The sequence below is a fragment of the Leucopleurus acutus genome, assembly GCF_964270905.1.
Source record: "Leucopleurus acutus genome assembly, chromosome: 1".
Classification (NCBI taxonomy): domain Eukaryota; kingdom Metazoa; phylum Chordata; class Mammalia; order Artiodactyla; family Delphinidae; genus Leucopleurus; species Leucopleurus acutus.
Genome location: NC_139142.1, coordinates 164,232,329 through 164,256,790, shown reverse-complemented (window position 1 = coordinate 164,256,790; position 24,462 = coordinate 164,232,329). Strand labels below are relative to the sequence as shown.

The following is a 24,462-nucleotide window of genomic DNA, read 5'->3' as shown; positions in this document are numbered from 1 at the left end:
TGAAAGGGCACCTTAGTTCCTCGTCCTTTTCCATACCTGGAGAGCCCGGCTGTGGCCCGGGGGCAGGCAGCTTATCCCTTCCAGGTGGCAGTGGGGCTGCCCTTCTGAGTGCCAGCTGTCCGTCTGCGATCAGGAGCCTCTGCCGATGCCAGCAAGGGCAGCGTTTGCAAAGAGCAGCCGTATGCTCCTTATTTATTGTGAGGAAAAGAAAACAACTTAAGACCTTGTAATTACACAGCCAGGCATGTTCTTAAATAAAGCTTAAGCATTCAGAACTCCAATTAGAATATTAATAATTGCATTCCCCAGCAGCCTTCTCTCTTTCTACTCCTTCCCTCTCCTCCCATCCTTCCTTACTCCTTTTCCCCTCTGTCTCTCTCATTGGTGTAGGTCTCTGCTGGGACCTCAGCAATCTCTGGAAAGCCTCTCTCCCCGGCTATGACTGGGCATACTTGCGAGCCCAGTCTTTTTAAAGATCATCAACACTGATCTTTTTAAAGATCATCAACAGCATTTCTTTTCTTTCTTTTCTTTCTTTCTTTCTTTCTTTCTTTTCTTTCTTTCTCTCTCTCTCTCTCCTCCCCCCCCCTTCCTTCCTTTCTTTCTTTCTGCGTTGGGTCTTCATTGCTGTGCATGGGCTTTTTTCTAGTTGTGGCGAGCAGGGGCTACTCTTCACTGCGGTGCACGGGCTTCTCATTGAAGTGGCTTCTCTTGTTGCAGAGCTCGGGCTCTAGGTGCACGGGCTTCGGTTGTTGTGGCATGCAGGCTCAGTAGTTGTGGCTCGCGGGCTCTATAGCGCAGGCTTAGTAGTTGTGGTGCATGGGCTTAGTTGTTCCGTGGCATGTGGAATCTTCTCGGACCAGGGCTAAAACCTGTGTCCCTGCATTGGCAGGTGGATTCTTAACCACTGCGCCACCAGGGAAGCGCAGCAGCATTTCTTAAGTGATTTCAAAGGCATGGGGCTGTACTAAGATTTTCTTGACCACCCCCCCATCCCCATTTCTGTTAAGCCTTGAGAAGAGGGTAATGTTGTGTTGAGGACACGAGGATTGGGGTCATTCATAGCTGGGCTCCATTTCCAGCTTGACTGCTGACCAGCTGCAAGACTTTGGTCAAGTTCATTAATCTCTTTGAGCTGATTCTTTCTCTGGTGATAAAATCATCTCCATCATAGGCTGGTCTTGGGACTTGGTTGAGGTAATGCATTTGAAGTCCTGACATGTAGCAAGTTCTTTCCAGATATTAGGTCTTTTCTTTGCTATAGCTCTAGATCATACCAGAATTTTATGGAGTTTTTGTCTGTTGTCCTGGACCCACACTTTCATTGATGTACCTAGAACATGCTGGGCACCTAATAGGTCTCCCCAAGTATCTGTGAAATGTGTTGGATATGTCTTTGTGGGACCCTGAAGGTGGACATAGAGAAGGGCTGTCACTGTTGTGCATGGTTTACTGTTATGAGAGGCCCAATGACATGTTTCCTCTTATGACTACTGCCCAATTCCTTGAATAATATGCTCTCATAACCAACATGGCTACAGTGCTTTATAAACCACTTCTCAAAAATACCATCTCATTTAACATGCAGTGTTAAGGTGAAATAGCAATTACTGGCATCCTCATTTTATTGCTGAGGAAACAGAGAGTGGATTACCCAAGGCCACATAGCTAGAAGCAGTGAAGTGTGTATCAGGACCTGGGTCTGACTCCAAGCTCTCTGTCTTTTCTGCTACACTGGGCTGTTTCCTAAGTCAACGCTGACCCCCGGGTGGGGACTCACCTGGTTTCTGGACCTTGGGGTCTTGATGCTGCTCTAAGACTTACCATCGATTCATCACCACCTGCTCTTTCTTTTAGTTTCCTTTCCTGTGACATGGGAAATATGTACCAACACTGGTTTTACTGGCAATGTGATAGTAGTTGGATCATTGCCAGAAACTAACTCCAAAGTAGTTTGAAAACATATAGGTTAAACATATAGGTTAACATATAGGTTAAAAATCTATATTAGGGCTTCCTTGGTGGCGCAGTGGTTGGGAGTCCGCCTGCCGATGCAGGGGACACGGGTTCGTGCCCCGGTCCGGGAAGATCCCACATGCCGCGGAGCGGCTGGGCCCGTGAGCCATGGCCACTGAGCCTGCGCATCCGGAGCCTGTGCTCCGCAACGGGAGAGGCCACAGCAGTGAGAGGCCCGCGTAACGCAAAAAAAAAAAAAAAAAATCTATATTAGATGATTGTATGGATGATGCTATGAAGGGCCTTGTTAAATGCAGGTAACAGGTGCTCTGGAAATGTCTCCCTGTGGCCAGTGCTGTGACTTGGGGGAGGGAGGAGGAATGGAGATACTAAGACAGGACTTGGTCCAGGTACAGTTGAAATGTTCAATCTAGTTGGGAAGATAAAATTAGCTTTCTTAGGCCAGAGATGCCAAAATGCTAACATCTGCTGTTTAGTGCTGACCATACCAGGCAGAGAGATTCTTGTATCCCAGGGTTGCTGGGGAAGGATTCAAGAAGGACATAAATTTGTCTTAAATTTGTCTTTGAAGGAAGACATGCAACATTATATAGGAAGAGGGAGAAAACTCGTAGGTTGTGTGTGTGTTTGTGTGTGTGTGTGTGTGTGTGCATTTGCAAGCAAACAGGGAACAAAGCCAAGAGAAAAAGAGAAGAAATATTTATCGTGCTAAACTCTCTACTAGGCACTCTTCCAACAGTAATCCTGCTCAAATAAGTAATATTCTTCCTGTTTTACAAATGAGAACTCTAGGGCTCAGAGAGGTTATGTATCTCGTGCAAGGTCACATAGCTAAAGATATGGACTCGTATCTATAAATTGCTTCTGAACTCATGTTCTTTTTGTTGTATCATGGTGCAAAGGCCAGGTCATCTATCTGAGGGTGGTCAGGAGCCCAACTTTCCCAAAAAGGACATAGGAAGATTGTTTCTTCTTGTCAGAGAAACTGGTATCTCACTACCACTCTTTTTGTTTACCATGTTCTCAACCTCCATGTGCCACTCCCTGGGGATTCAGCACCATGGCCAGAGCCCAGGGAGCCCTCTTGGGCACATGGGCTGTGAACAGCTCTCCAGAGAGAAGCTCCCGGTCCCTGGCTTCCCCCTTATCTTCTCTCTGGCATCATCACAGCCGCTGACCTGTGACCTTAAGAGCCACGTGGCACTCAGGAAGAGCTTAGTACATGTGGTGGACAGGTGGCCTGCTCTCAGCCATCCTGCCCAGTGGGATCCAGATGTAAACGGGAGGGGATGTGAGAAAGGCCTGCTCCTCCAGCCTCTTCTCCTCCCAGGCCCCATACGGAGGGAACAGGGACTGTGATTTATGAGTGGGTTGCCCTCAACTGGGGCATCATGAAGTTGGGAAGGGAATGGGAAGCTGGAGTGGGGTTCTTTCCTCTGGGGCAGAGCCCCCAGGGTCTGTGTCCAGGATTGCTGTGCTCAGTCCCTTTAGCCAAGACTGTTCTGTTTCTGTTGAATAGGGACCCTGAGCAAGTGCATTTGTCATGTGCTTTCTCAGAGGAATAGTCAGAGGGGACAAACTGTGGGAGAAACAGCAGAGCAGGCTGAGTTATGGTGCTGGTGGGTTTGTCCTTCGAGGTGATGTGCCTTCTTCATTCTTGGAAGGCTTTCACCTGAATATGCAAAACGAAGTCCCAACTGGAGAGCAAGACAACTTCCGGCTGATGAGTGTGTGCATATGCACAACTCATACAACACACACAGGTGTACACTATGGTAGTGTGTTAAAGGCATGGATGCTGGAATCAGACACAATGATTCAGGTGCTATTTTAACATTACCAGCTTTGTGACCTTGAACTAGCTACCTAACTTCTAAGCCATGGATTTTTTTAATCTGTAAAATGAGAACGAATCATAACAATAATGTGGACCAGGGCTTCCCTGGTGGCGTGGTGGTTGAGAGTCCGCCTGCCGATGCGGGGGACACGGGTTCGTGCCCCGGTCCGGCAGGATTCCACATGCCGCGGAGCGGCTGGGCCCGTGAGCCATGGCCGCTGAGCCTGCGCGTCCGGAGCCTGTGCTCCGCAACGGGAGAGGCCACAACAGTGAGAGGCCCGCGTACGCAAAAATAAAAAAATAATGTGGACCATAAAAGGTTTTGGGGAAGATTCAATGGACTAACATCTTTAATATCTAATATCTTTAGTATTAGTTCCTATCAAGCACTCAATAAATGTTACCTATTATTTCTATTTCTCAGAAAATTATTTCTGTATCCCAATTTTCTTTAGTCTATTGACATGATTATTGTTAATGATTCTGGAAAAATTCCCATAGCAGGGAAAAATGATAAGCAAGTTAATTAATTGTTTGCACTTGTCTTTAAAGCTCGTGGTTTAAATTAAGCTGAGGTCAGCCGTAATAGTGCTGGGATAAGAAAGAATTAGTTGAGTTTGGCACCCTGATCAGTGCAAGATTTGTGAAATTCAGACCCTTCGGTGAAATGTACCTGTATGCTTTCGTTTAACTGACAATGATTGTGATCAAAGTGGGAACTACATCTTTCGTCTTCTGCTTTTTGAAAAGAGCTATCAGCAGAAACGCAGTTCACAAATGCTGGTGTGGGTGGTCACCCCTGGGAGTGCCAGCCTTTGTCAGGCCCAGGCACCATGTGCTCTTTCCCTCTGTTCCTCTCTCTCTCTCTCTCTCTCTCTCTCTCTCTCTCTCTCTCTCTCTCTCTCATTTCTCTAAGTCTCAATTTAAAGTGCCTCGTCTCTACAGGCGAAGGCCCTCCCTTCCCAGTTGAGATTCCATCCTCACGCAGCCTGGGGGAAGGTGAAGAAACAGCTTCTTGGAGGTCGTTCCACTCTACATGAAACCAAGTGGAGTGAGGGGCAGTTCTGGGTTCCATAAATTCAAATGAGATAAGAGTTCTTGTCTCATCTCTTCCTTCCATAAAAGTCCCCATGGACTCGGCCAGGTCTCTGCAGGAGGGAGGCCATGGGGAATAGGAACGAACGATGCTTTTCTCAAACATTTTGCAGAATTGGACAATAGAGACCAAAAGACTGTGCATGGTATAAATTACAGAAAACAGTGGTGTAATGACATTGTTTGGTGAATAAATTAAAGCCCTGAGTCAGGAGGCCAATAACAGAGAGTGAGCAAGCAGAGAAGTCTAATTAAAAGGAGAAAAGAGATGTTTTCAGCTGATACTGGAAATGAGACCAAGATGGCGGTGGGGTGGCTGGATGGGGGCGGTGGGCCTCTTCCTATGGCTGTAGCTCAGCAGAGAGGATACAGCTGTCACAGGTAATCGCTCAAGGTGAGGGGCGAGGCCAGTGCTTCTGAAACCGAGGAGGAGGGAGAGTGGAGACCCGGAGAATTTTAGTAGAAGGAAAGCCACATGAGCTTTGGAAATAGAGAGAGCTGTAGGTTCCTGAACTTCGCAATGATTTAGAATAAGTGGGGATAGGAGAGGTCTGTGTGAAGACAGATGAGAACCTGGGGAATGAGGAGGGAGATCGGGAGTGAGGCTGGGTGGCTTCGGGGTCACGGGCTTCTGGGGATGGTTCTGGGCCTCATGTATCTGCAGCTCTGGACTTTCTTGAGAATACCCTCTGACTTGCCCTTTCTAAGGATTAGAAGAAACAAGATATTTTATGCAAGGGCACCCGACCTGGGCCAGCTGACGTGCATGGACATGGGGACCATGGCCAGGCTGACTGCATCTCACCACCCTGTGGGACCAGAAAAAGTTTTAGGCAATGGAAAAAAATTCAAATTCTGAGCCACAAGCAAACCTTTTCGGACAGGTTCCCTTCCCCAAATTCTTCCGGAAATGTGGTCAATGAAGAGTTTTCCATGGAGGAACGTGTCTTGTTAACCCCATGCACCAGTGCCTAGCATTGCCTGGCATAGACTAGGTACTAAATCAGTATGTGTTGAATGATGGAGGGGGTGGCGTTTGCCTTTTAACAGAGTAAAAGCTGGGATGAGCCTAAAACTCATTTTGTTTCGAGAATTTGCTCATCTCTTTTGTTCTGTGCTGTAAACCAACACCTAGAAGAGGGCGTGGCACATAGTAGGAATTCATTAAAATTATTGTTCAGACTGGAATGCTCTGAGAGCACTAGAGGAACTAACTAGATGGGATTCTGGGACCACAGATATGAACTGGGACTGTTTGGGCACACCTGGCCATGTGGTCGCCTGTCATCAGTACTTATTGAATGAATTAATCTTGTATCCATGCAGATATTTAAGGGAAAGTGAGGGTTTTGTGGTTTTTTTTTTTTTTTGGTGGTACGCGGGCCTCTCACTGTTGTGTCATCAGATAGAATATCATCTAATCCATCAGGGCTGCGACAGGGGAATTATGATGTGAGATGGGAGGCTGGAGGCTTCCTAGGTGCTGACCCTGGCAGTGCACTAGGTAGGGAGAGAGGCTTCCAGATCCTCAAGTGAAGGGGGGGTACTGATGTGCCCCTTTCAGCATCCTCCCTCCCATATGGTGATGTGAGGTAGCTTTCACCCTGCCCTCCTTCCTCTGCTGTTGTTGCTGGGCAAACAGAGTGGCCACAGGACTGGACCAGTGCAGCCACTGTCCATGTGCAGAGGTGGGAGGTCCAGAGGTCTCCCTGGGCTGCCTGGAAGTCTCAGGATCCAGAGGAAGAGGCTGGGGGGGAGGTGGTGGGTAGACAGGAAGCCGGAGCAGGAGGGAGCTGGGGCGTTGCTTAGATAAGGCCCATCTGCCTCTCCATCCAGAGCTTTTGAATGTAATATTAAAATGTTCCTCATTATTTTCCTTGGATGGGTTTGCTATCCTGATATTAATTATTCTTAAAGGTCAACAGTGCTCTTTTGAATCCCCTTCTGTTCTATCGTGTAATCAGTTAATTAATTGGAAACCATTTAGCAGCGTCTGCCGAGCGTGTTGCTGGGTGCGAGTTTTCTTGTTTTGCTGCTCCCGCAGTGATGGTTCCCTCCATGTGCCTGTTTTCTTCCAAGGATTTGGGAACTTGAGCGCGGGCTGCACCCTTCATCCCTCCCTCACCTGATGGACCCCCACTTTGCTCACAGTAGCTTCAGAGGTGTCATGTCATCAGCTTTTGTCTTTGTGAGTCTCTGCGAGTAGTAATAGCCCATTTCCATTGAGGACCTGCATACGCTGGGCACTGCAGGGAGTGTCTGTACGTATTATTTAATTTAATTCTCACCATCTAATGTGGTAGAGATTTTGCTCCCATTTCAGAGCTCAGCGTGGTGAAGTGAGCCATCCAAGAATTATAGAGCTAGAAAGCGGCTGAGCAAACATGGAACCTTCTAGAAGCCTTCTATCCTTGTTTGCTAGGATGCTGGTGCTTCAGAGCATCTGGGAGAGGAGACTTGGGTTGTTGCGGGAGAGTCTTAGTCGCAGGTGCTGCTGGTTCATTACAGGTACAAGCATTTGATATGAGACGGGAGCCCTGTTAGTTCTTTATTGAGCTTCCATTTTGCTTGCTGTCTCTAAAATCTGATGTATGCAGAGGCAATTCCTCAGCAGCTTGACGGCAGAGCAGAAGTAGGAAGCAATGCTTGTGGGTCAGAATGCATCCAGCCCCTGAACCCTGTCAGCCGCCCAGCACTACGCAGTCACATTGAAAGGCTGACCTGTGCTAGACTCATTGGCAGCTCGTGTTTGTTCCAGCTCAGATCTCCTGCCCACGCCTCTCCTGGAGATGGGCTCCAAGGTGCTCCAAGCCTGGGCGTGTTATCATGTGTATGACTCTACCAGCCCCCTCCCTGCCTGGGCTCTGGGCTGCCCCTGAAGGGGGAATACAAAGGTCAGCTCTGGTTGACGGTTCTCCATGCTTTTCCCTGGTGCTAGCACATGGCTCTCCATCCTCTATGGCTTTCACACAGTCTCAGTTAGCTCAGGGGACACAATGGGAAATTTGACTCGAGTTCCTTTTTCAGAGACCAGGATGTCAAGTCCTCCCAGATATGGGGTGGGGAGGGTTTTCCAAATTCTGCTTAGGAACGGTAGGATCCTGTCCTAGGGGTGGTGACAGGTGGGAGACATTGGGAGCACAGGAGGTGGAAACCCCAGTAACACAGCTCCTCCTGCTGTTCCTGGCAGGTGGTAAAGAACACAGACTCTGCAGCCAAGCTGCTGGGGTTCAATTCCTGGTTCCCCCAGGCAGCAGCTGCTAACCCAGGGCAAGCTATCTAACCTCCTTGTTCCATGATCTCCCCTCTGTAAAGTGGAGACCAGGACAAGGATGCTGATGATTTGATGATGACGACGATGATGGTAGCACATGGCTGGTGGGGTGGTTGCAGTGTTTAATTGGGCTTGTGTGCAAAACGTTTAAAGAGCGCAGGCCCAGAGCAAGGACCACTGGGCGTGTGAGCTCCCATCATTACTACCACCTGCAATACCTCAGCCACCCCAGCGAAGCATTGAATACTTACTCTGTGCCAAGAACTTGTTTTGGGCACATGTATTAATTCATCTTAATCATCCAAGCTGCTCTTTAAGCCTTCTGCTTATGACTTCTGTGGTTAGGATGCAGAGACTGAGACCCAGAGAGGTTCAGTCACTTTTTCAGGGAGGGTCACCCAGTTCGGGAGTACCAGAGCCATGCGTCTAGCCTGTCTGTCTGGCCCCAGAGTCCGGGCTGTTTATCACTACGCCAGTGGTTCTTACACTCGAGCCTGAGTCAGCATTCCCTGGAGGGCTTGATACAACACAGGATGCTGGGCCCACCCCAGAGCATCCGACTCAGCAGGTCTGAGGTGGGGGCCCTGGGAATGTGCATTTCTAACAAGTCCCCGGTGATGCTGATACTGCTGGTTGGGGACCACACTTTGAAAATCTCTCCCTGCCAGGCACGATGCGGCTTCGCAGAGCAGTACAGCGGGGATGTGATTAGGTTCTCCATCACATGGCCTGACCGGGCTCTTCCTGCACTAGATCAGCTGCCCATGCACTCCTTAAAAATTCATCTGTTACCCAGTTCCTCACATGATCTCTGTGTCTGAGCCTCCTGGCCAGTGGGGGTGGAGGAGAAGGCCCCGAGCGCCGGTGGCATTCATGTGTCCTCCTGACAGCGTCCAGCTATGGCTCTTTATCCCTGCAGACTCTGGTCTGAGAACGGGGAGGGACAGGGAGGCCTGAGCTGCTCCGTTTCAAAGGCACCCAAAGCCTTCAGGCCACTGTCAGCAAAGTCGGCTGTGTTCCGCCCTGGCTACTCCAGAGAGAGGCCTCAGTTAACCTTTTGGCCCTAGTTGATGACACTGTGCTCCAGGCTTCTCGTGGGGACCCGTCCTCGGGCAGCCAGGAGTGTGGCCTTTGTCAGGAGGGCCAGGCGCCGTCGTTTCTCCCGGAGCGTGGTTCTGGCCTGCTGTTGCCATGTGCCTCCTCCGTCTCCATGCGTAGCACCACCCTCTCTGCCCTTGCCTGGATGACCCCTCCACTCGCCAGGCTCCCCGGCCCCAGCCTTGACCACCCTCCTCGGTTTGGAGCTCTGATCTTACTATCTCCCTCGCTCTTCCGCTGCTCCCTTTCCGCAGGTCCATTTCCCCCATGGCAGCCTGGACTTCCCTCGCTGCCTCTCCCTTTCTCAGATTCCTAACCCTCCTTCATCCTCCAGGCCCACCAGGCACGGAGTTCCACAGGGACCCCTTCCTGGAGGGACCCCCCACGGGTTTCCCTAAAACAGTCTCCAGGTGGTAACCCCGCGTCGTACACTCAGAAATCCTGCTGAGGAGGGGCCGGGGGGTGAGGTGAAGGAAGCAGACAGATTCATCCTGCAAGCCAGGAGGCACTTTGGGTAGCCAGGGCCCAATTTGTTCATTTTAGTCAATTTCCAGTGTGGTGCCAGCCCTTCTCCAGACTTCCTGGTGGCACCTCCCCACTGGCGATCCTCCACCAAGTTTCAGGCGGGGATTGCTAAGTCCCCTTCCTAGCTATGAATAATGACATTTGTTCCCAGGAGCCCTCGTAGGAATGCCTTAACTCCTGACAGAGTGCCTCTTTACATCTGGACACATGACTGTTTTATTCTCTTATATATGTAGGATCGTGCAACCTTTTAGGACAGAAGGATTTGATAGGAACCAAAGTAAACTCATTTACTAGATTTCTCTAGATCTGTGGTTCTTGAAGTAGGGCTCCCAAACTAACAACGTCAGCATCCCCTGGAAACTGCCTAGAAATGCAAATTCTAGGCCAGACCTACTGAATCAGAAACTCCGGAGGGAGGTGGGGCCTGGCTGTCGGGTTTACAAGCCTCCGGGTGGTTCTGATACCCAGACTTGGAGAACCTCCCTGTGATGCTGTTCTCAAATCCACACCTGGCCTGTGTTTCTTCAACCACTCATCTTGAAGGAGGGTTGGGATGCAATGTCGACCTAATCTGATTTCTTTATAAAAAGGCCCAAGGCAACTTTCTGCTCACAATTTTGTTGTTTTTAAGAGAGCCGTAGATTTTCCTTGAATCCCAAGAGTAGATCTCAGAATGAGGACAGGTGCCTGGCCTGGTAGACAGGTAATTAGCAGGATTATGCTTTCTGTATCTTGAAGAGCAGCATGGTACTCCTGCCCGTCTCCCTCCCCACCTGCCTTCCCTGGACTCAGGTTTCCCCGGTCCTGACAGCACCCTAGGCAGTTGCCTGAGTGTGGCCTGCACCAGGCTCACCTCTGGTTCCCTCCTCCCTCAACAGTCCCCCCATCACTTTTAGTCAGTAGGGTCGTCCTTTGGTATCATCTGGGGGGATTGGTTCCAGGACCCCCGCCAGATACCGAAATCCAAGGATGCTCAAGTCCTTTATATGAAATGGTGTAGTACCGTCTGCCCTCCATATGTGCGGGTTCTGCATCCACTAATTCAACCAACTGCGGATTCTATCCACGGTTGGTTGAATTCGAGGATGCGGAACCCGCAGATACAGACGGCAGACTGTCACTGTGGTTTCTCGATTTTCCCACGGGTGCTCTCACAGATGGTCTCTGCATCTTTGTTTTCCTCTTGTCACGACAGCTCTGGAGTAAAAAATGAGTGTGAGGCTTTGGTCCCATCACCACGTCATCCTGCATGTACCAGAGCTTCTCCTGGGGCGGTAGGCTCCCCGAGCCAGGCTGACTCACTCTGCCCCTGAGTGGCCACTGCTGGGAACGCCCGTGTCTGCCGGGCTGTGCCCTTCTGGGGCTCCAGAGACAGCTCGTGTGCTTCAGGGCAATTAGCTTTTGGTTAATTGTCTGAAAAGAAACTCCCAGGGAACAAAACCCCCAGAATAATCTCAATGACACTCAAGGTCTGATATAAAGCAGGCGAGTGAAGGAACAAAGTTGACTTTAAGGCCTTTTCTGGGGTTTGCAGCCTGGTGAATACCCAGATGCAGGTTGATCTCTGACCACACCTCTGACTCTCAGGCCTCGGGGTGAGGGCTGCTTCTTCCCTGGACCTGTGGGGACTTTGGGCTCTGCCCAAGCACGTGAAGGGTGGGCTGTCACGGGCAGGGGCATAGACACCAGCACGTCTCCAGGGGAGGAGATGCTACCTGTTCTCTCATTAAAATGGGTTTCCATATTATTTTGTTGAACTGAGATTTTGTCAGTGTTGAACTAGGGGGCATTGCCTGGGCCTCTGGTATTTGTTTTAATGGGCTTGGCCTGTTGCAGCTTTGGTGTCTGGAGATGAGCAGATAAGGGGAGAGACGCCATCCATGAATGATGATAGATTGTGTTCATTGAGGGCCAGGCCTTGTACCACCTGTTTTCTGCACCCCGTTTGCCATACCCCATTTAATCCTCACCACAACCCCAAGGACTGAGGCACAGAGAGGTTAAGGAACTTACCCAGGGTCACAGAGCATGGAAGTGGCAGTGGTAGGACTGGCCTCCAGACCCATGTGATGCAGAAGTTTTGTGGGAATTTTCAGGTGAACTTGCTGCACATTTACTGAGCACTCACTTACTGGATTCCAGGTGCTATCAAGGATATCACACTGAAAAGAAATGGTTGCCTTCAAGAAAAGCAGTCTGATGGGGGAGGCTGACACATGCACAGCTGCCATTCAAAGCTGGCAGTCTGAGACGTGGGCTGTGCTCAAGGCCCAGGAAGAATGCAGTGAGAGAAGGAGGAGGGAAGAAAGGTTTCAGAGTGCGTGGCACTGGCCATACGTAGAGAGAACCACTTAAATGTACCTGAAGCTGGGGAACAAGAACACGAAAGGTGTCGAAAGCACTGGGCAGTGCCAGGAGAGAGGGGGGAGTGTCAGGAAGCTCCAAGGGTACAGGCAGCCCGCTGGGTGATACCCTTCTGTTCGTGGTTGGTCTTTAGTGTTGGTTATGGGGAGGGGATGAAGGATGCGGGAGGGACTTGGGTGGTGCGAGAGTATATGGGAACAGGAGGTTGAGGTCATCGTCTGAAAAGATTTGAACTTCACCGTAGAATCTGGACCTGATTAGGTGGGTCAAGCATTCTAAGAGTCCAGTAATCTGTGCCCAAGTCTGGTCACCCATGCGTCCTTCTCCACCCCCCTGCCCCCCAGCATGTGGCAAGTCCTGTCCCCTCTTTCCCTTCCTGTCCTGAGCTTCTCCAGTCCAAGAGGACACTGGCAGTCACTCAGGGATGTTGCCGTGTACTTGAGGACAACCGGCGTGATTTCCTTCTATACAACAAGCTATGTGACTGCTTGATTGTGGGACAGATTGGCATCTGGGGAAGAGATACCTGATGACCTTGGTGAACTTACAGTTATATGTCTCCACCTGTTGGCTGCTCCTCTCCACTGAGGGCCTCATCAATGCCTGGCTTTGATGGATGCTCTAGGCCTGTACCTTCCAATATAGTAGGCTTGGCCACCCGTAGCTATGGAGCATTTGAAATGTGGCCAGTCCAAACCGAGAAGTTCTGTGAATGTAAAATACACATGGATTTCAAAGACACAATACAAAAAGAAAAAAGAATATGAAATAGCTCACTAGTATTTTTTTATATTGATCACATGAACTGATGGTATTTGTATAGATTGGGTTAAGTAAAATATATGAACACAACAAATTTCACCTTTTTCTTTTCACTTATTAAAATGTGACTCCTAGAAAATTTTAAAAACTATGTGTGGCTTGCGTTATTGGCGAGTGCTGGTCTAGCTCGGGGATTGGCATACTTTTCATAAAGGGCCACATACTAAATATTTTAGGCTTTGTGGGCCATCTGGTCTCTGTCACAACTGCTCAACTCTGCTGCTTTAGTGCAAAAGTGACTTGTATTTGTTTTCTATTGCTGCTGTAACACATTACCATAGACTTTGTGGTTTAAAAACACAAATTGCGTGTCTTACACTCTGTGGGTTAGAGGTCCCACATGGGTCTCACTGGGCTAAAATCAAGGTGTTGTCAGGGCTGGGTTCCCTTCTGGAGGCTCCGGGGAGAATCCGTGGCATCACATCTTCCAGCTGCTAGAGGTCATGTGCATTTCTTGGCTTTTGACCCTCTTTGCCTCTGTGCTTTCTTCTGTGTCTCATCTCTCTCTGACCTCTCTGCCTCCCTTTTCCATGTTTAAGGACCCCTGTGATTACTTTGGGGCCACAGGATAATTAAGGATAATTTCCTCATCTCAAGATCCATAATGTTAATCACATCTGCAAAGTCCCTTTTGCCATAGAGGTTGACATATTCACAGATTCTAGAGATAAGGCCGTGGACATTTTGGAGGACTGTTATTCCACCTGGGCCATAGATCTAGACAATGTGTAAATAAATGGACGTGGCTGTCTTATAATAAAACTGTATTTACTAAGACAGAGTGCTGGCCCACAGGCCATAGCTTGCTGACCTTGGCCCCAACGATTAATGAATCTGCACACAATTCCAACGTGATTTTTTCCCCACATCACCAAGCAGTTCTGGGACACCAGCTGGGTGTCTCACAATTCAACTCAATTTTGACATTATCTACCCAGAGATAGCATCAGACTCCACAGGCTAAGGGCTTAGTCCCACAAGGCCACCCCCTACTACAGGTGCTAATCGCAGCTCCAGGTTGTCACCTGGGCTTCTGACCAATCAGCTATAAATCAGAGGTTTCATGACCCCCTCCTTAGGTTCGATCAATTTGCTAGAGTGGCTCACAGAACTCAGGAAACTCATCTACTCACTAGATTACTGGTCTATTACAAAGATATTAAAGGATACAAATCAACAACCAGATGAACAGATACAAAGGGCGAGGTCTTGAACAAAAGAGCCTCTGTTCCCGTGGAGTTTGGGGCCTGACACAAAGGGAAGTGTTCTGGTTCCCCAACCCCTGTCCTTTTGGGGCTTTATGGGGGCTTCATTGCCTAGGCACAATTGTCCATTGGTGATTGATTTCCTTTCCTCTCAAAGTAAATCGAGGGGTGGGAATGAAAGGTCCCAACCCTCTATTCATGGTTGGTTCCCCTGACAACCAGACTTCCATCTTTAGGGGATTTCCGAAAGTCACTTTGTCCTCTGAAGCAATTTTAGGAACTGAGGACAGGACACCGAGTGTTATAAGAAAGGGTGCTCCTGTTGTTCCTATCCTTCAAGAAATTCCAAGCATCTGGGGAGCTGTGAGCCATGAACCGTGGATAAGGACCAAATATATACTTCTTATCACCATGATCATTTCTCTAAGTATATTATGTGGGGTGATATTTTTGCTAGAATTCCATGGAGGAGGTTCTGTGAGCCAATAAGCTTGAGAGATTCAATGGGTCAGATCCTTCATTTAGTAAAGGCTCTGAGAAGTTCTGCAGTAAATAAGCCTGTTTAATTTTATTTAGTACCACATTTTTCAAGCAACATGAAACTTTTTCCCTTGTAATACCCATTAATATATGGCAGATCTCAGATTCCTAGGAACATTCTCTGGGAAACCCTGGTTTAGCTCAGTCCAGGGCCTTGTGGAAAAGCTGCCTGCAGTCTCCTGATCTAAGGTCAAGACACCACTCACGTCACTTGAGATTTGATTAGAGAAAGCATTTTGGCTTCATTAAAGTTCATTAAATGAGCCATCCAGTGTAATTTAGCTGAATAAAAATGGCTCAGATGGCTTTAACCCACACCCCCTCTTACAGCAATTTAATTGAGGGAAAAGCAAATATGTCAATGATGTAGAAAAATACTTCTTGGCCTCCAAGAGGGACACAGGGCAGCAGCATCTGCTTCCTTGTCACAGGCGCTGGATTTTAAGGGGTTGGCTCAGGGGGGCTCGGGGGTGGGCAGCAGGCCTTGGTGGAGAGATGGCCTGGAGCCTCCTTCCTTCCCACTGGTTGGTTCAACCTGAGGAGGTTGATGGCAGCCACCCTAACTGCTCCTCATGGGGGGCTGCAGGCATCTTTGGTTTGGGATGATATGCCTAAAGTCCCAAGTTCAAGATCATGACATGTAAGTTCCCTGGTTCTCGGAGAAGCGGGGAGGAGACTGTCAGCCTTCTCTGTCTCCATGGTTTGTTCCTTTTTAGCAACTCTCTGCGGGGTCAGTGCTGCATGAAGGAATTCTCCTTTCTTGACTTTTTTTTTCCAGATCCTTCAGAAATTTCAAAAGAATCTTGGCGTGGCATGGCAGGGGAGGGAGTTAGCTGTCTTCAGGAAGAATGAGGAGAGAGTTCTTTCATGGGGAAAGTTAGAAGGGGAGAGGCAGACAGCTGAGGAGGTGTTGGGTCTTCAGGAAGGAAGAATTGCCTCTTCCTAATGCTGCCTTCATGGACGGAGGAAATCATATTTACATCATGATGTTGGCAGCCAGCAAGCCACAGCCCCCATGGGAGCCTGTGAAAGCAGGAGGGGTTGGACCTTTGTTGCTCTCTGGGGAGCCATGCTTGCTGCTCTGAGCCCATACGGTGCTCAGAATAGTGCTTTCTGCAAGCAGCAGCGTGAATCCTCTAGGAAAAGTCAGTGACCATGGCATTCACCATTAAGGATGCCAGCTGAGCATACCCCTGGGTCTCTGTGTTCTCTCATAACCATCTTTTGCAGCAGGAGGCTTGCGTATGCCCAGCAGGGAGCTGACTGAGTGGATGGATGCCATGTTGCATCTTCATGGCTGCACCCTGGTTGGGAAGCTGGTTCCCTAGAGCGATGGGACATAGGCAGAGTGAGGGAGGGACTGAAAATCATGACTTTGGAGGCTTTCAGGAATCACAGTTGGGCAGCCAACTGTCAGGACCTTGGGGCAAAAGAGGGGCTGAGGACAGGTATACTAGTTTGCTAGGGCTGCCGTAACAAACACTGCAGACTGGGTGCTTTAAACAACAGAAATTATTTCTTCACAGTTCTGGAGGCTGGAAGTCCAAGATCAAGGTGTCAGCAGGGTTGGTTCCTTCTGAGGCCTCTTACCTTGGCTTATAGATGCTGACTTTTCCTCGTGTCTTCACATCATCTCCCTCTGTGCATGTCTGTGGCCTAATCTCTTCTTATAAGGACACCAGTTATATCGGACTAGGGTTCATTTCAATGGCCTCCTTTAACCTTAAGTACCTCTTTAAAGGCTCTGTCTCCAAATACAGTCACATTCTGGGGTCCTGAGAGTTCAGACTTCAACATATGAATTTTGAGGAGACACAGTCCAGCCCGTCATAACAGAAGATAAAACCCAAGTGAGAGGGACTAAGGAGATGCAGAGGTGAAGTGAACGTCCAGGAGCTGAAGTGGCAGTAGGGCGAACCCAGCAAAGGTCTGTGGTGTGGACAGGGGAGATGCCCGACTGAATGGTGCCGGTGGGGCAGCCTGGCTTAATAGCACAGGAACGACGGGGCACCTGCATCCAACAATCCCTTACACACTCCTCAGTGTCCTAAGACACTTAAGACCTAAGACACAGCCTGCCCCTGGGCCTGCCTCTGCTGGTACAAGAGGAGGTACTTCCAAAGTCAGCCGTACCCTTAATCTGGGAAATCCATGGTACCTTCTTCAGGATCACTGTGGATGGGAATCAGTGTCTCCTTCTCAACTGTCAGCCCCAAAGGATGCAATTTGTTTTGGGGCAACAGAAGGATTCATCTGGTCGGCTTCTCTTGGCTGCAGGGTCCATCTCGAGTGGCCCTCTTGTTGGATGGTAGAGTTCCCAGGGTAGAGGGTGACATCCTTCCCAATTGTGGGGCCCCATCCTGCTGCAGTTGGGCACCCCCTTTAGGAGGGCCATGGGACTGCTTCCCATCCTGAGGTTCCCCTTGTTCACCACAGGGCTAATGCAGGAGGGGCCATCTCAGCCTGTTCTTCCTCAGGTTCAGAGTTTGGCCACCTGTGTGTCTGGCTCCCTGTTTCCAGAGGACCCAGTAGCTGCATTGCCATGGTTCATTACTCTGGGCCCCAGAGTCTGGGCTGTGAATGAGCCAGTAGTGCAGGACAAAATTAATGGCTTTGTTTGGTAGTCTCAGGTGGGAGATACGGGGGCGAGGTCATGGAGCTTGATTTTGGGAAAGTGTTTGATGCATCATCTCGTAATGTCTTGCTCACCAAATTAATTCCAACGGTCAGGTGACTTGGAAACTGGCCATTGACTCAAGCACAAGTCAGAGACGAGTGATAATGGATCTGTAAGGGAGGAGGCTCAGGGCTGCGGTGAGGCCCAGAGGTTCTTAATTAAACCTTTGTCTGGTGAGGGGGGTAACCGGCCCATCAATAACTGATGACAGGTGAACACAGGTGAGGCATCAGCTAGAAGGAAAATCAGGGGAAGTGAGTTCTGAGTGGGTGTTAAGTTGGTTAAAGCCCCCTGCCTCTTTCCCATCTGCCCAGCACATGAGCAGTTATAAATGCCTCTGAAGGCAGGATGGCCAGAGGTGTGCCCTGCTTGCCTTGTTGGCGGTGTATGTTTGCCTTTCTTGTCTTTTGTGTGTTTGTTTGTCTCTGTGGCTGGATGCTTCTATCGTGTGTCTCTGGCAGGGTGCTGTGTACGGTTGCCCGGGTTGTGCGCACTGCTTTCCTCCTGGGACTTGTGCAGCACAGGCGTCTGTGTCTCTGGGGACACACACTGGGTTGTGTGTATGTGTACCTGGGCGTTTACATGTCTGTGTGTTGGTTGCAAATGTTCCTGGATATGCCTCTTGTGGCCTGTTGTTGGAGTCTTCACGTTAAGGCTACTCAGAGATGTTCAACTTTCATTGGCCACCTCTGAGCCCCAGTTTCCTCATCTGTTGCATGGAGATAATAGCAATACCCGTCTTGTAGAGTTGCTGTAAAAATTAAATGAGATCATGAATGCAGAAGTGGGTAACACAGTAGCTGGTGCTTAGTAAGCCCTTGGTGAATGGCAGCTGTTGATTGTGAGATGGTGTAGGGGGGCTGGAGGGGGTGAGAGAAGGAGAGTATCTGGACTGCAGAAGGAGAAGGTGGTCTGTGCACCACTGGGACCGTCAGGGAGGAGGGAGGGGAGAGGGCAGTCGTGGACAGAGCCCACGAGTGTTGCTGTGGCCGCTCCATCTGGCCAAAGAACCGGAGGAATCCAGAGGGGCCCTTTCTCCTCCAGGTGGGGCTTGGTGGGTGGGGGGAGGGTGGGGAGAAGCCGCAGATGAGACACCCCTGGGAGAGCCAGAGCCCATCTCCCCCCTTACCAGGTGTCCCAGGCCCCCTCTCCCCTCTAACATGTAATAAGGAGATAATGCTATTTCTTATTCTTTATTTGCCCAGAATGCCTGTTATTTTCTTTCTTTCAGAATCCAATTTTCTCTTGACATTTATGCCTAATGTAGCAAAACATGACCTTTGTGAAAGAACATTGCTGGCAACCCGCTCCCTGCCTCGGGCCCCCCAAGAACTACTGGCACACTCCTGGGCTGCCTCTCCCTCGGAGGTGGGCAAAGCTTCCATTTCCCCGGGACCGCTCCTGTGTTCCCGCCTCCTCCTTCCGGCCGGGGGCGGAGCCGGGGACGGGGCGTGTTTCCCAGGGCTCAGTGCGTCTGGCGTTCCCGGCGCTCTCACAGGAGCTGCTGCTCAGTTTTAGAACCAGGGGCTTTGTTCCAGGCTGCGCTGGAGTCGGGCAGAGAGCTCAGGGCCCCCGGGCCTTGTCTAACTTCTGCTGCCCCAGATGCTGTTGTGCGTAGACAGTAAACCAAGAAAAGCAAAACAAAACAGAAGACTTCTGTCTGGGTGAGGCACTCACCTTTATTGAAACATCATAGCGGCTCATGGTAATGGAGAATTACCATGAACAGGTAATGAAGCCTGTTATCCTTGACCCCGAGTTCTAGCTCCTGGTGTAAGGTCAGCGCCTTTGATGAGCGTACGTGTGTGATCCCCTGTTCCTCCCTCCCAATCAGGAGTTGCTCTGCAGGGAGCTGGGTGCCTGGGTGTCCTCAAGTGGCCATCATGCAGTTCTTCTGTCACCCTTTTCCTTCTGGTCAGTGGGGGAAGGAGACCGTTTGTAGGAATAAGATGCGCCATGGTTAGGGGTTTTGTGAAGCTGAGCATGTGGATGGGTTGAGGTTTATAGTCTTTTAGTGAGAGCTTGTGTTGTCACACACACCAGTGCTTTACAGTCCTGCAGAGAGGAAGTGGGTGACAGTATGGGGCTATGGGAGGCTCTCCTAGCAAGGACTATGGACTTAAGGACTCTGAAAGGAGAGAGTGCTGGGGACTGGGGAGAGAGTGGGACAGTAAACTTGGGTGATACCTACTGGACACCTTCCCTTTGCCCCAGTCCCCTGCACCCCAAGAATGGGGTCTTCCTCCCCCACACAGTCATGGGCTGTCACCCATGAATATGTGTATAAGCAGGAGTCTGTGTTTGCATTTATTACCTACATGTTTAATGGACATAAATACACACGTGCTTATACACACGTGTGTGCATGTGGATAGGTATTTACCTAAGTGCAATTCTTACCGCTCTCCTTTCTCATCACTAGATAAGTACGTGGTTCCTGGGGTGCCACTTGAGCTCAAGCTGTCTCCAGCTGCTGCCTTGAAGGGCTGTTACCACATCAAAAGTTGTTTGTTGAGGGGCTTCCCTGGTGGTGCAGTGGTTGAGAGTCCACCTGCCGATGCAGGGGACACGGGTTCGTGCCCCGGTCTGGGAAGATCCCACATGCTGCGGAGCGGCTGGGCCCGTGAGCCATGGCCGCTGAGCCTGCGCTTCTGGAGCCTGTGCTCCGCAATGGGAAAGGCCACAACAGTGAGAGGCCGGCGTACTGCAAAAAAAAAAAAAAAAAAAGATGTTTGTTGAGCCTGGCAAAGGCAGAGCTGCCTCAAATGGGAAGGGGAAGCCCTATCCCATAGCTTGTCCTTGTGTTTGAATATCTGCTCCTCTGAAGAGCTGTGTCTACTGTCTGTACCTCACCCAGCCTGAACTTCTCCCCTGAGCTCCAGACCCAGGCATCCAACAAGCTATCTTATCTCTCTTCTTTGGATGTCTAACAGGCGTCTCAAACTTAGTGTCTGCAAGGGGGAGGCTCTTGATCCCCACACTGCTCCCCAGTTGGGACCCCTTTGAGCCTTCCTCGGCTCACTAAATGACATCACCACTCTCCTGGTTGCTCAAGTCTCCCTCCTCTGCCCGATCCAATCCCATAGGAAGTTCTGGCAGCTCTCCCTCCACCACCTAGCTTGAATTCCATCAGCTTAATTGTCTCTACTCTCTCTTTTTGCCTGGAATACTGCAGCAGCTCCTAATTGCTCTGATGACTTACAGTCTTGGGTTCCTATTTTAAAAAATGGTAATTAGATGATGCCACGTCCCTACTTAAACCCAGCCAGTGCCATCCCGTTGTTCCTTAAAGTAAAATCCGTGTGGCTTACCTTGACCAGCAAGGTGGGTGTGGCGGGTCCCCTCTCCTGCTTATCCTAGACCACTCTTCTACTTCCTTCCTCACTGGGCCCTTTTCTGGCCCCCTAGTCCCTCTCAGGCCTTTGCACTTGCTGCTCCCCCTGCCTGGAACACACCTTCCCTGGCGCTAGGCTCATTCTCACTCCTCTTCTCAGCTCCGACATCTCCTTCTCAGACGGCATTTCTGGAAGCATCTTCTGACGTAGCCCCGTCTCTCTCCGACATCAGTTACTTACCCCACTTTGCTTATTCCCTTCCTTCTGCTCATCACAAACTACACTTCTCTTGCTTATTCATTTGTAACATGAACATAAGCTCCAGAGGGACCTTATCTGTCATCCACCCCCTCGTTCCTTAGTGTAGCCTATATTTGGCTCTCAACAAATATCTGTTATAGAAGTCCTCTAAATATAGGTGCACCTGTAAGCATATGCATATGTGTATAAGCAGGAGTCTGTGTTTGCATTTATTACCTACATGTTTAATGGACATAAATACACACGTGCTTATACACACGTGTGTGCATGTGAATAGGTATTTACCTAAGTGCAATTCTTACCGCTCTCCTTTCTCATCACTAGATAAGTACATGGTTCCTGGGTGCCACTTCAGCTCTAGCCGTCTCCAACCACTGCCTTGAAGGGCGTTACCACATCAAAAGTTGTTTGTTGAGGGGCTTCCCTGGTGGCGCAGTGGTTGAGAGTCTGCCTGCCGATGCAGGGGACATGGGTTCGTGCCCCGGTCTGGGAAGATCCCTCATGCCACGGAGCGGCTAGGCCTGTGAGCCATGGCCGCTGAGCCTGCGCTTCCGGAGCCCGTGCTCCGCAATGGGAGAGGCCACAACAGTGAGAGGCCCGTGTACCGCAAAAAAAAAAAAAAAAAAAAAAAAAAAATGTTGTTTGTTGAGCCTGGCAAAGTAATAACCGTGGGTGTGTTTCTTCTTTTATTCAGAAGACTAATGACTACTTCTTTCCCCTGTACATCCTAATGGAAAAAAAAAAAAGCCATTAGGAGGAGGACAGAAGTGTGAACAAAAAAGCTGATGTCTTGATCATTGATGGACAGAATTGCTGAGGGAGGGACTGGCTTGAAGGAATTGTAGGTGACCTGCGGAGGATTTTCGACTTGTGTGAATGTTAAGAATGTTTGCTGAGGGCTTCCGTGGTGGCTCAGTGGTTAAGAACCCACCTGCCAATGCAGGGGACATGGGTTTGAGCCCTGGTCTGGGAAGATCCCACATGCTGCAGAGCAACGAAGCCCGTGAGCCACAACTACTGAGCCCGCACGCCTAGAGCCCATGCTCCGCAACAAGAGAAGCCACCACAATGAGAAGCCCATGCACTGCAATGAAGAGTAGCCCCTGATCGCCACTACTACAGAAAGCCCACGCACAGCAATGAAGACCCGATGCAGCCAAAAATAAATAAATAAATCTATTGAAAAAAAAAGAATGTTTGTTGGTAACAGGGCACAATAGTTTCACTTATGCAAGGTGAAGAAGTCCTAGATATCTCTAGTACAGAGTAGTGCATAGTTAACAATACTGTATTGTACACTTAAAAATTTGGGAAGAGGGTACGTCTTCCATTAAATATTATTATCACTAAAAAAAAAAATAGAGAGGGAAGAAACTTTTAGAGATGCCAGTTAAGTTTATGGCACTGTTTATGGCGATCATTTCATGGATGTATATTATCTTCAAACTCATCAAGACATATACATTAAATACGTACAGCTTTTTTGGTAAGTCAGTTATACCTCAGTAACTAAAAAAAAAGGGGAGGGATAAATTAAGAGCTTGGGGTTAGCAGATACAAACTACTATATATAAAACAGATAAGCAACAAGGTCCTACTGTATAGCACAGGGAACTATATTCAGTATCCTATAATAAACCATAATGGAGAAGAATGTGAAAAAGAATATATATATATATATATGTATAACTGAATCACTTTGCTGTACAGCAGAAATTAACACAACATTGTAAAACAACTCTACTTAAATAAAAAAAAAAAGAATGCTTGCTGGTTTGTATACCTTATACTCTGAGAGTTCTCTGTCCTCCTGTAGAAGGGTGGGTTTAAAAAGGCTCTCTGAAATTTCATTGTGGTGAGAGCATATGGGAGAATGACCAAGAAGTTTTTATTTATTTCATTTGATTTGTAAAACCTTGCCTTTTAAAAGGTCTCAGCATCCTCTCCAGACATGATCTGTAGCCTTGACTAACCCTCAGATGTACTGTTAGCCGAAGGGAGCAGTGGAGAAGAACAACAAAGCCAGGCTCCCATGAGATGACCACACTTACTACGGAAAGCATGACATGCCACATTGTCCTTTAATTTCCTCTTTATTTGTCAATCTTGCAGAAACCTGTCGAGTAACCGGCTCACCACACTCTCATGGCAGCTCTTCCAGACGCTGAGTCTTCGGGAATTGTAAGTTCAGTTTTGAAGACTGTCCAAGTCGGTGGAGTGGTGGTCAAAGGTTGGGTGGAGCCACCTGAAGCTGGGAGTACACCTGAAGGGGCTCCTTGGGTTGGATGATGTGGGTGTACCATGTTCAGTGAGAGTGAGCCACCCCATCCCTTGATTTCTGATGCTCCTTCTGGGCGCAATACATTTCAGAAGATAGGAATCTCATCTCTTAGCAGGACCTAGTTTTGTGATCTGTTGGTAATTAGTAATAACATTTATATTTATATATATTTATAATAATAAAGATAATTTATCAAGTTATAATAACATTTGCAATATATAAGTAGATTATTAGGTGTGCTTTCCTTTACATGACCTTTGATTTATCATCACATGTCATGGGAGGTAGGTATTATCATACCTCCTGTATAAAAGGTATCTCTACACTTTCAGGTGAGGGTTCTGAGCTCTAGAAAGGCATGTGAAACACAACCAAGATCACATTGCTAGGGATTGGCAGAACCGGGACTTGAACCCAGGCCTTTGACTTCAGATTGCATGTATTTTCCACTTCTCGTGATCTTCTGTCAGCCTACTTGGCTTGAGTATGGGCATCCTGGAGGGACTAAGCCCATATATTTATTCAGTCTGCTTGTGGACTGCTTAGATTTGCTGCATTCCGAGGCTGACCAGTGTACTCCCACCCCAGCCAGCCATTTTGCACAAACACACATTGGATGGATGAATGAAAACTTGTGACCCCTGCTGGAAAAAATAAGTCATGTTGATGTGTGAGTCATCAGGGTCATCTCTGTGCATGAAGGACGGCATATTATGTTGAGGGGACAAATCAAGGAATAAGTTGAAAAGGAATTGAGGCATGGATGGAGTTAGGGAGTCAGGGTTCCAGAGACACTGCTCATGTGTCTTCCCTTTTACTTGATAACTCAGATCCAAATTCACTGAATGCAGATTGCTTTCTATCCTTTACCAAGAGGCAGTGAATGGCCTTGGATCCCCGCCCATGCTGTTGGCCTTTCAACTTGTTCTCCCTCCACCTGGTAAGACCTGAGTTCAAGGATGCGTCATAACCTTACCTTTTCTGACCCAGTTGGTCAGGAAGGGGAATATTAACATCTCCATGACAGTCTTGTACATACCCTACTCATCCTTATGGACCCAAGTGCCTACATGATGCTTAAAAATGCCATTCCAGGGATGGGAAGTACAGAGATGGTCTCTGACAGTGTTGGAGAGTGTAGGACAAGACTGTTGTGGGTTGCTTTCCT

The 24,462-nt window shown here is 48.9% G+C and overlaps 1 protein-coding gene across 7 annotated transcripts in view; it reads left to right on the top strand.

Annotated features, from left to right (window-relative positions):
• NTRK3 (neurotrophic receptor tyrosine kinase 3) overlaps nucleotides 1–24,462 on the top strand; it is a gene marked incomplete at both ends in the record, with an annotated part of 373,663 nt that overhangs the window by 91,069 nt on the left and 258,132 nt on the right. For all 7 annotated transcript variants that reach the window (XM_082857937.1, XM_082857936.1, XM_082857935.1 and 4 more), the window contains one exon: nucleotides 23,126–23,194. In XM_082857937.1, the coding sequence (XP_082714063.1) occupies nucleotides 23,126–23,194 (69 nt within the window). The remainder of the gene's footprint in view (nucleotides 1–23,125; nucleotides 23,195–24,462) is intronic.